Below are 12172 nucleotides of genomic sequence, written 5' to 3'. Positions count from 1 at the left end.
TTATGTTTGCTAGATAGCTGTATTTTCTTTTGTCGAGTGATAATCTAAATTCCTACGATGTCTAGAGTGTTTATTTCACGCCAATAAAGGTAATACATGTCTGCTTTATTGTTCTCACGTCTTTGGTCTGTCATAACCTGTCCTGTGCACTGTAGCAGAACTTACCTCGTTTGATGCTATGCACTTCATCACTCATTAATTATCTTAAGGTATGGTGTTAAATGCATGGTTGTTTACTATTCTAAACTGTAACTGTTACCTTTGTAACAAAAATCATTCGGAACATGAAAGGATATCGTTTGTTTTGGATTCATAAACTAACTTTCTATCAGAAAGTACTTAATCACAAATGAAAATCAATTATGTATATAGACTTCTTGACTTGACAGTGCCTTGTTTGACGTTATGTGTAATATTATACATCTATTTTATATACCAAAACGTCACCGAAGTGTTTGGGCCAATCAAAAACACATTAGCCTTAAGCCGAAACTTTCACACTCCTTCACTAAGCAAATAGAACTTGCAAATGACCATCAATTTCCGTCAATAACTACTTCTGTTTTCTGAGAAAATATTTCAAACTATTGCCCGCACAATAATTTCAAGTAATAAGTGAAAACGTTTGATTAGTTTGACATGTACATTTTACTGTACATATCATATATATGCGACCATGTGTGGCAGAAATCAGCCTTCCGCTCTTTTCGACGATTTTTTAAGCGCGTGTGCATTTTACATTGAATAAAATTAAAAGTGTTGCGTGGTCATGAAGCGGTTTTAGTTTTAGCGTTTCTTGTCAGTTGGGACAGTGTAGGCAGATTGACGAAGACGTACCTATATCCGGGTCGGGGTTCTACAGTGAACTGTTATAGAATGGACGAAAAGATATAATTGCACTGTTCCTGGAAGGCAAACCTTTTACAGAGACCGGAGGTGGAGATAAACTGTTAGTCATCAATGAAATAACGAGTAACAAGCCTGTAACGGTTATCTATGTAAAACAAATTGCTTGTGTTGACGTCATTACAGTTGTTTGTAAACAAGTGTCGTCATCCTCGGTAAATAGGAAACCGGACATTAAATCCCTTTACCGGTACGAACAAAACAGATTGTCCTTTTTCTTTACATTACCAGGTGGGTTTTTTTTAATAAAAAGCAATACTCCACACCACAATTTCTGAAACCTATTGAGAACCAAATCCATTCTTCCAATATCAATCATCGACAGATTTGGGAAGGATGTGGACATTTGAGATAAGCATCCACTTTTGTCAACTTGCTACTTTATCACCTTAACTTTCAAGTTTGGATAGGCGCAACTTCATGAAGACGTTATATTTAAAAATAAGTAACTATTTCAGGTTCAGTTATACCAAGCTACTCAGGATCTACATCTTTATCTACATGCTTTAGTTTGCATTTGTCGAAGACAAGAAATGTAACTGTACCATTCAGAATATCAACAATACTAGAGCTTGTGTATAATGGAGAATAAAAAAAGTTGCATGATCTGTCGTCCAGGTAACGGTGCTTTTTTACATGAACCCTTGCTCCTTTATGGGTAAATAACGCCTTCAAAGATTGAACATTAATTTGTAGTTCGAAATTACGCACGCCCTTCATTACACAGGTTTCACCAATGAGCATACAAGTTGTTTTTTGGTCATGGTTAAATTTCATACTGTTTATTATACCGTTATGTGATTTAGATCTAATTCCAGTTTATGTTTAATGTATTTTAGAGACTTCCTGTTGAGATCGATTGTAGTTATGTAGTCCTGCATACAATTCAACCCTCGTTTGCTCTGTATATAACGAAAGACACCAACAAAACAAAGGGGAACCATGGTGGATCTCTGTAGAACACCTATTGCATTGTGTTTGGTGTTTGGATGTGATGTTATCAGCGTCAATGGATTGTTCTCTTTGGTCAACGTATTACTCAAATCAAATCTAGCTGTGGGTTGACATTTCCGTGAGTTTCATATTTTATTAGAACATTATGATCTACAAAAGCAAATGCAGTTAAAAACATTTGTTCTATGATAAATAAGGTTTTATAATACAATTATAAGGTGCTTGTAGTAATGTTATGATAATTTAAACCATGACACTAGATATGCTACTCAGGAAAGCGTTCTTGTCTTAATAAAAGTGATAGTTATGTCACATAAGTCACCCTTTACGATACACAGTGGTATGCTGCAGGTTTGTTCTTGGTTTCTGCAATGAAGAAGTATATCTACTATGGATTTTAAACGATATAACTTTGACAATATGAGTTTTCTCAAATCTTTATACATTGAATACGGAACTTCTATTTTAAATCTTTTTATTTCAAAAACATATTAAGTACGTGTCATACAGCTTAATATCCAGTCATGACTCATCCGACCAAAGGAGCAGTCTGAAAGTACAAAATAAACCACTTAGGGGTATACATCATTACATCAACCACATTTAGATAGTAATTCCTGACTGTAGGTACAATTTCACAAATAGAAGATATATATCGAGAAAACACAAGTACATCAAAACTCATTTCTGTCAATAAAACAATTATTGAACTTTCAAATTGAAATCAGAAATATGAGTGAATCGAACGATATACAAATGTAATTGTATACATATACATATATATAATGCTAAACTTGTCCACACTGTTGGAATTAATTACTTCTTTGCCCAATATATATATACAGAAGAACTGTATATATATAAATATATTATTAACGTTGACGAAATGCACGTAACAAATATAAAAATATACATTGGCTGGATACAGGCATGCACATTTGAAGCATTTAAACTCAATCTTTGTACCATGGCAAACGTGCTAAACAAACGAACAACTTCGAGTTTGTTCCACAATACACTTTCATGCGGTACACAAATGAACCATTTCCATTTCGTTTCTGTACCATGATAATCTTTTGTGTGATACACAGGGCGAAAACGAGGTGTAAACATCACGAAAATGTGAAGAGGCACGGAATCGAAATATGAATGCTTTGTTTCTGTCCCATAAAATTGTGTACCGCAGTACAAAATCGAAGTATGAATGCTTTGTTTCTGTACCATAAAATAGTGTACCGCGGCACAAAATCAAAGTATGAATGCTTTGTTTCTGTACCATAAAACAGTATACCGCGGTACAAAATCGAAGTATGAATGCTTTGTTTCTGTACCATAAAATAGTGTACCGCGGCACAAAATCAAAGTATGAATGCTTTGTTTCTGTACCATAAAATAGTGTAGCGCGGTACAAAATCAAAGTATGAATGCTTTATTTCTGTACCATAAAATAGTGTACCGCGGTACAAAATCAAAGTATGAATGCTTTGTTTCTGTACCATAAAATAGTGTACCGCGGTACAAAATCAAAGTATGAATGCTTTGTTTCTGTACCATAAAATAGTGTACCGCGGTACAAAATCAAAGTATGAATGCTTTGTTTCTGAACCATAAAATAGTGTACCGCGGTACAAAATCAAAGTATGAATGCTTTGTTTCTGTACTATAAAATAGTGTACCGCGTTACAAAATCGAAGTATGAATGCTTTGTTTCTGAACCATAAAATAGTGTACCGCGGTACAAAATCAAAGTATGAATGCTTTGTTTCTGTACTATAAAATAGTGTACCGCGTTACAAAATCGAAGTATGAATGCTTTGTTTCTGAACCATAAAATAGTGTACCGCGGTACAAAATCAAAGTATGAATGCTTTGTTTCTGTACTATAAAATAGTGTACCGCGTTACAAAATCGAAGTATGAATGCTTTGTTTCTGAACCATAAAATAGTGTACCGCGGTACAAAATCAAAGTATGAATGCTTTGTTTCTGTACCATAAAATAGTATACCTCAGTACAGAATTGGATTAGAAATGCTTCGTTTCTGTACCGTAAAAGACAGTAAGAAACATATCGAATGCCTTTGTCAAAGAAAGTGTATAAAGAAATAGAATAGATGATGTCTCTGTGATGATACAATACAAATAAATATAGATACACTCTGTATCTAGTTCGCTTACATATTCATGTGGGTTAATTGACAAAAGAAGACGTTACGTTTTGCTCTGTATTACATCTTCAGCTGCATAGCAAGTGTACAACATTGACAACATTACTCGTATGTTTTCAAGTAAGACATTTATGGATGTTTCAGACATCTTTCATTACTTTCTGTGATACACGCGTTTATATCGTTCAAACATACCAACCTGATATCTGCATTCAGGTGGGACATTGAAGACTCCATTTGCAAGTGCTCCTTCTGTGAGGTCAGAGAAAATGTACGTCGATTCACCCTGCTCTAGAATTGAAACAATAGCATTGATACTGTAATGCTCTGTAAAGAATAAAGGATCCAATCCCAGCGTCTGCTATAATATTTTGTTTTATAAAAATAAATTTGTTATTAAACAGATAGCCAGACTTATGTTGCACACCATATCAAACAAATGATACGATACATTTCAGTCCTTCATATTACGTCGAAAAAAACAAAAGAAATGCTTATTAACTTTTCTGTGTGGTTTAATTTAGTTGATAATACATATCACAAAAACTGGTTTACCAAACGGCAAAATGACCATTTTTGAAGGAATAAAGTCATGTTTTCTTGTTATTAATATTTCGCTTGACAACAAAAGTCAATAGGAAACTATTCGGGAATTTCTGTGAACGTTAATAGGAATTACGAGATGACTAGTTCCAAATATTCTAACAATATGACGGAAATACCCCGAAACGTTAATAGATATCGATAGTAAAATACACAAGGAAATATGTATACAATTCCATATATAATCTGATCTCTGATATAAGCTCTGTGACCCTAAAACAGCTGTTAATATAAGCATTGCTGCCGCCGCTCACGTTGTGTGTTATTAAATTTCCCATCCATACTGGCATGAACTTTGGAAAAATCAGATTAAATCCCTATCTGAACGTACCACCGTTGACATTACCGTAAATCCCTACATATACGTACCACCGTTGATATCACCGTAAATCACCGAATATACTTACCACCGTTGATATTACTGTAAATGCCTATATATACGTACCACCGTTGATATTACCATAAATCCCTATATATACTTACCACCGTTGATATTACCATNATATATCCCTATATATACGTACCAACGTTGATATTACCATAATCCCTACATATGCGTACCACCGTTGACATTACAGTAAATCCCTATATATACGTACCACCGTTGATATTACCATAAATCCCTATGTATATACGTACCACCGTTGATATTACCATAAATCCCTATGTATACGTACCACCGTTGACATTACCGTAAATCCCTACATATACGTACCACCGTTGATATCACCGTAAATCAACGAATATACTTACCACCGTTGATATTACTGTAAATGCCTATATATACGTACCACCGTTGATATTACCATAAATCCCTATATATACGTACCACCGTTGATTTTACCATAAATCCCTATATATACGTACCACCGTTGATAGCACCGTACATCCCTTTATATACTTACCACCGTTGATATNGTAAATCCCTAAATATACTTACCACCGTTGATATCACCGTAAATCCCTAAATATACGTACCACCGTTGATATTACCGTACATAGACTCCTGTACGATCGTGCAGGTGTCTTTCGTTACGGTGATTTTCATGACCAAGTCGCTTGTCGTCAATCTCCATGTGTCCACAGCGAGGCTTGCATTAGCACTCCCCATAACTTGACTTCCAGCAAACTGAGCTTCATCTACAAAACCAGATTTCTTTTGCATTTAAGTGCTTTCCGAATAAAAAGGAAAATCAGCAATGCTGATGCTATCTAGATTGGCATGTATTTTATGCAGAATATATCTAATCATTATAACCGTTAATGTATGTGATATGGGATCTAGTTGCAGGGAATTGTCACCCTCGTGTTCACATACATCTGATAGACTTTGTATATAATCTCCCCTAATCACTTTTAGCGTAAATCCGTTATGTTTAGAGTGACATACATATATTATTTTAATCAGCAATATGCAGTACCACATAAACGTTATCAATGCGTGTATTCATGTGCATATTAGAGAAGAAAGTCAGGATATTTAAGCAGGACAACCCCACAGTAAGGAGAAGGATAAGCTTGCCTGGTACACAAGGGCTCTGAGCCTCAATAAATGAGGAGTTCTTTGTGCAAAAACCATCGTAAACGCTATACGTGACATTCTGTAGAAGAAAAAAACCATTCATAAGTTGATCTGTTATAAATGGAACATTTCAGCAAATGTAACCTGATTTAATCGTCCGTATATATTTATATATATAGAGAGAGCTAATGATCAATATATTAGAGTCACTATACATTACATTTGCAAGATAGCTATTACAACAATAATTCAAAATTGTCTAAAGTGAGAATTCCACCCAGAGGAAATGTTTCCCTCGTCCAGTTTCGTTTCTTGACCAATATGACCGATGGAAAACAAACAATTACACCCCTCTCCTTATTCATATAATGTTTTAGTGCTTACTAAGTCATTGTTTTTAATTAACCGCAACAACGCTTGGTTGTTAATTTCTTCAAATCTTCCCGTCATTTAGGTCTAGTAACTGCGGCTGAAGAACACCTTGCACTTTTCGTCTGATTCATCATATGTTTAAAAGATTACGTCTGTTCGATAACGTAATGTAGATCGCACGTAACCAGTCAGTAGTCGACTAATTTATCACGTGATCAGTCAACAGTCATAGGACAAAAAGACATCAATTTATCACGTGACTGGTAAACAGTCGTACGGTAAGCATTTGATGATCATCTGTTATTTTGTAAACACTTACCATTCTTTATTTTGTTTGTTAATTCTTGTTCAAAACGTTTCGTCCAATTTAGGAACTGAATTTGTCCGGTGCTCTCCGTTTTTTTAGTAAAAGAACATACCCATGGTGTCTTGTCTTTGGCTTTAGCAAACTTATCTTATTAATCATTAACGTCGTTTTCAGTAAATTCCTTATTGAGAATTCAAGAATACTACACCGACATAAAACNGTGAATTTGTCCGGTGCTCTCCGTTTTTTTTAGTAAAAGAACATACCCATCGTGTCTTGTCTTTGGTTTTAGCAAATTTATCTTATTAATCATTAACGTCGTTTTCAGTTAATTCCTTATTGAGAATTCAAGAATACTACACCGACATAAAACGTTTGAGGGTTATAGTGGAGGCTTTTGTTATGGGTTTTCGAAGGACCCCGTGATATGCAGTAATTTCTGTGTTAAATGCGCATATTATCAGCTAATGAGTGACTATATTTGGGAATGCACATGGTTTTTATATCCAAAACTGNGTAATCGATAAGTGACATCTGTTGCCGACCAGCAATCATCATATCCGTTCTGGCCATCTTCAGGTCGTAGTCATAGGACAATTTCATNTTGAGAATTCAAGAATACTACACCGACATAAAACGTTTGAGGTTATAGTGGAGGTTTTGTAATGGGTTTTCGAAGGACCCCGTGATGTGCAGTAATTTCTGTGTTAAATGCGCATATTATCAGCTACTGAGTGACTATATTTGGAAATGCACATGGTTTTTATATCCAAAACTATTGTGAACCTATTTATCAGTCAACCGAGCTTAGTCGTTTCAGTCTGAGGAGATGTCAATAAAATGGCTGGCTTACATTGTTGTAATCGATAAGTGACATCTGTTGCCGACCAGCAATCATCATATCCGTTCTGGCCATCTTCAGGTCGTAGTCATAGGACAATTTCATATCATACTGAAATGTACAACAGGTATGCCATAAATTATGTACTTTTTATTTAACTGAAAAGGACAAAAGCATTATTTGTTAAGGGATGGACGTAACACGCTCTCTCACACACGCACACACACACACACACACAAGTGATAGCACCTTTTCAATTTGTTAACCGATGCAGTATGAAAACAAACANTGAAATGTACAACAGGTATGCCATAAATTATGTACTTTTTATTTAATTGAAAAGGACAAAAGCATTATTTGGTAAGGGATGAACGTAACACACACACACAAGTGAAAGCACCTTTTCAATTTGTTAATCGATGCAGTATGAAAACAAAACAAAATAACAATGTATCATACAGCTGTTTCGTCCTTCTAAGACTCATCGGTGATGCCAAGGGCCAAACGTTGGAAATCCAAATCGGTCTAAACTACTTTTGAAACAGAAGGAGGAAGTGCGTAAATCCCCTTTATATTCAATTTATAAATTCCAAAATTAAGAGGAGAACTGGTTAATTTCAAATAAAAAAAACAAAGAGATTATTGTGGCCATCAAGGTTACGGAAAACCTCCNCAAACGTTGGGAATCCAAATCGGTCTAAACTACTTTTGAAACAGAATGAGGAAGTGCGTTAATCCCCTTTATATTCAATTTATAAATTTCAAAATTAAGAGAAGAACTGGTTAATTTCAAATCAACTTATTAGTAAATTGTGTATATCATGAACCATGCCGCAACTCCAAAGAAATTATTGTGGCCATCAAGGTTACGGCACACCTCGGGGACTAAAAAGTCCCCTGTATCTTGAAATGATGAATGTAACATACACAGGTGATAGCACATCTACATTTGTTAATCGATACTGTACGCCAAAAAAGAATAACACTGCATCCTACAGCTCTTAGTTCCTTCTTGTTAAAGTAATAATTCAGTTTCTGATCATTCTTCCCAATAGTATAAAAATGTTCCCTGTACGTTTGACTGTTCATCTCACACGTGATAAAACTACACAAAACTATGGCCCTAACGATCAACTGAGTTGTAACATTGTCCTATATATTGTGACATGACTTGGAAACACTTATCTATATCAAACAAGATAATATATTTAATACACTATGACAACTGTGGATTCGCTGATAAAACGATAGAGAGTGCCCAACCGTCAGAAAACAGACAAAGTTTATATAATTTTCTCTTTTCTCCAAAACTTTTGCTATTCATGTTGATCAGTTCAGAATGAAAACTGCACGATTCTCCAGAAAGAAATGCCAAGGTTTGTTCGAACTATTTGTAATGATCATTATTTTTATTCGATTGCACTAACACTCTGTGATGATAATTGCAACCAACTTTGAATAATTTCCTAACACAAATAAGCATACCTTACCATTAAGTGTCATTTCTACATATAAACTATAGTAAACCTAAACCCATCCCCAGTAGGAATGGATGACCCGGGGTATGAAGTTCGAATTTTTCATAAAGAACTTTTGTATCTTTCCCATCAAAGCACATCTGGGTCTGAAGAATATTATTGTACGAAGCCTACTTGAACCCTTTGTTCCCTACCACAAAGGCCCTTTGGATGGACCAGGGTCTTGATTTTCATTCTAATTTCTGACATCCCCTGAGAATTCCTACTGATACTGACAAAATATACCCAAAAGTGTTATTTCCTGAAATGAGCTTCACCTCCTCAACAGTGAGAATGGATAACCCTGTTATAGCGAAATTCAAAATTGTAAAAAAACACCTTAGGATCGTCCCATCAATAAACTAATTTGAATTTTAGGATTTCCTGGCATGAAGAAAAAAAAAATGCTGAAATTTTGTCAATATTTATCCTTTTGGCCCCTCCCCAAGGGCCACTTGGTGCGGATCTTTGGGCTAGGAAGCTTCCCGCGTAATCAAACTGAAATCAGCCCAACAACATTTTAAGAAGAAGTCAAAAATGTGGGTGACGGACGGTGCATGATAACGGACAAAAGGTGATAGCAATAGATCACTGGCTTACTCCGTAGCTTCGCCTATCTATAACATGTCTGATCCTATTTTGTAACTGTTATATGATATAACATATTCTAACTTACTTATAAATTTGAATTTAACAAGTACTCTTATTTTTTGAAATTCGTAAATTAGGAGTTTTTATGCACCTCCCCTTCTGTTTCAGCAGTAGATTAGACCTATTGGGAAATCCAACCTTTTGGCCCCTAGCATTACCAATGAGTCCTAGAAGGACGAGACGGCTGTACGGTGCAGTATGATTCGTTTTGATGCATAGTGCATCTATTACTTAGTTTAAAAGATGTAATCACTTGCTTGCGTGTCACGTTCATCTTTCAAGATAAAAGATGTTAGACTCTGATGGTTGACTTTTAGTCCCCGACGTGTGCCGTAACCTTGATGGCCACAGTTATCTCCCCTGAGTAGTGACATGGTTCATAATATACACACTTTACTTATTAATTGGAAATTAACCAGTTCTCCTCTAAATGTTTGATATGCATAAATTAAATATAATGGGGTTTTACTCACTTCCTCCTTTTGTTTCAACAGTGGTTTAGACCTATTTTGATTTCCAAAATTTGGCCCTTAGCATCACGGATGGGTCCTAGAAGGACTCAATCAGAGTTTACTAAGCCGAAGAAGGGAGACATAAAGGTATGTCTATTATTGATTTTAATGTTAACATTAAGGTTATATTTTCAGTGTTTGTGTCTTCGTCACAACTAAGGTTGTATGACGACGTATGCCCGGCGCGACACCGCCGAAAAAATACCCACTGGAACGGAGAAAAAAACATAAAAATACTTGCACTTTGACTTTGGGACAACTTACATCGAATATATTAGGGGTTCCATCTGGTCGTATAGTGGCACCAACCATATGCATTACGCCGGAGAACTTGGAAGGGCCACAACATTTTGCCGCCAACGCTGCAGGCACGAACAGAACGGCGAAGAAAAACAGCATGGTCTAGTTAGGCTCTGTTCCGACAATGGCACGAGGTCTGGAGATACGAAAGTTAAATATATATAGACCTTGACTGTTGTCTTCGTCACATTAAAACTAATCTTCTGTCAGATAACACATGTGGAATTCCCATTCAATGGTAATCAGTAGGGAGTGTCTGTAGATGTATTGCGAAATAAAAAGGTCCAGTACCTTCGAAATGTGTTGGTTTGGCAAAGGTCATTTACCAACCTCCGATTATATCTTTTATCTTAGTCTTTTTATATTACTATGAACTTTTATCCTACAAAATAATATTATGCGTGTGTTTTATTTGTTTTTTGTTTTGTAAAGNGGAGTTTTACTTTGTTACACATCGTGTCCGTTATTTATCCATAATCCATTGTGTTAATAATTATGTATTTAAAAGAAATGTTATTTTAACTGCAGTGTGATCTCCCTACACATCCGATTAAATTTGCAAGTATGTCCAGTTTTGTTTATAAATATTATCTCGTTTTTAAAGAATTTATGTAGCTGGAAGGAGAATGCTACTGGAAGTAGGTGTGTAGTTGGAGTGAGGAGTATGTCAATGGAAATTAGCATAGGTAATTGAGAATTTTTAATTGTTTTTTTATCTGTGTTGATTAATCACGTTAACGTCATTGTACCGAAAACGGGACAGTACTCAAAACGGGACACTTGTGGGAAAACGGTCCAAGAAACTGTCATGCAACGCAAAGAAGTACTTTTATGTATGCAGTTCTTATTTGATGATACTTTTATGACAACTTAACTGTATGCAATCTTTAATAGCTGCTGATGATCGTTACATAGACAATTTAAAGGTAAGAATAATAACCAAAACAAAACTTTCCTGCTTTACGTGCCGTGCGACGCTATTTATTTGGATATCATTTCAAAAGTCTATTTTACCAAAACTATTGCTAGTGTGGGGAAGAAATTTAACCAGAGCCCCCTTTGACTCTAAAATATTTGAACCATGTATACTTTTCTGCTGATATTGATTTTTTGTTCCCAAATATTAGCCAAAGTACCCAAGTGTCCCTTTCAGGATACAGTTACGCCGGTTTAAGGGACCATGTGACCTTGGTAGTATTTTGCGTTCTATTAATTTTATAGAACCACGCGTCCTAAATACCAACTTGTAATTTAAAAGAAAAAAGGATAGTGTTTATTAATGACAAAATGAACAAACAATTTTCGATTGATAGTATGGTATAAAGAACATTGATATTTATCCAGAAAGTGGTCCGATGTGGGTACAACATTGACGTTATAATTGAACATACCATAAGCACAAAGTTCAAACTTGATGTTTCTCAAGATCTGTCTCAGATTGTGAAATGCGTCACCTTGCTATTCTACTTTTGACACAAACATTCTTATCGATGTGACTTCGACACACGGTTACCGGTATAA

General features: G+C 35.4%; 1 protein-coding gene across 2 annotated transcripts; it reads right to left on the bottom strand.

Annotated features, from left to right (window-relative positions):
* Positions 1-2318: 2318 nt before the first annotated feature.
* Positions 2319-10799, bottom strand: LOC110451164. Of its 2 annotated transcripts, none has more exons than XM_021499028.1 (6): positions 10616-10799; positions 7684-7782; positions 6152-6230; positions 5608-5769; positions 4226-4317; positions 2319-2410 (listed from the first exon to the last, which is right to left on the bottom strand). In XM_021499028.1, the coding sequence occupies exons 1-6, from the start codon at positions 10748-10750 to the stop codon at positions 2390-2392; spliced, it is 588 nt and encodes a 195-aa protein (XP_021354703.1). In that variant the 5' UTR covers positions 10751-10799; the 3' UTR covers positions 2319-2389. The 2 variants fall into 2 exon arrangements, with proteins under 2 accessions (XP_021354703.1, XP_021354702.1); XM_021499027.1 differs by having other exon boundaries at positions 2319-2414; positions 4227-4317.
* Between the last annotated feature and the right edge of the window lie 1373 nt (positions 10800-12172).

This window comes from Mizuhopecten yessoensis, unplaced genomic scaffold (genome assembly GCF_002113885.1).
Source record: "Mizuhopecten yessoensis strain PY_sf001 unplaced genomic scaffold, ASM211388v2 scaffold5859, whole genome shotgun sequence".
In the NCBI taxonomy this organism is placed as follows: domain Eukaryota; kingdom Metazoa; phylum Mollusca; class Bivalvia; order Pectinida; family Pectinidae; genus Mizuhopecten; species Mizuhopecten yessoensis.
Note: the sequence above shows the minus strand (reverse complement) of the source record. Positions and strands in the feature narration are given on the sequence as shown.

Excerpts from the sequence above, each read along its gene's own strand:
- LOC110451164 (XM_021499027.1), bottom strand. The coding sequence starts at position 10,750 with ATGCTGTTTTTCTTCGCCGTTCTGTTCGTGCCTGCAGCGTTGGCGGCA. Across the intron at positions 7,783-10,615 it reads GAACCCCTAATATATTCGAT|TATGATATGAAATTGTCCTA; the intron begins GTAAGTTGTCCC and ends TGTACATTTCAG. Across the intron at positions 6,231-7,683 it reads CACTTATCGATTACAACAAT|AATGTCACGTATAGCGTTTA; the intron begins GTAAGCCAGCCA and ends TTTCTTCTACAG.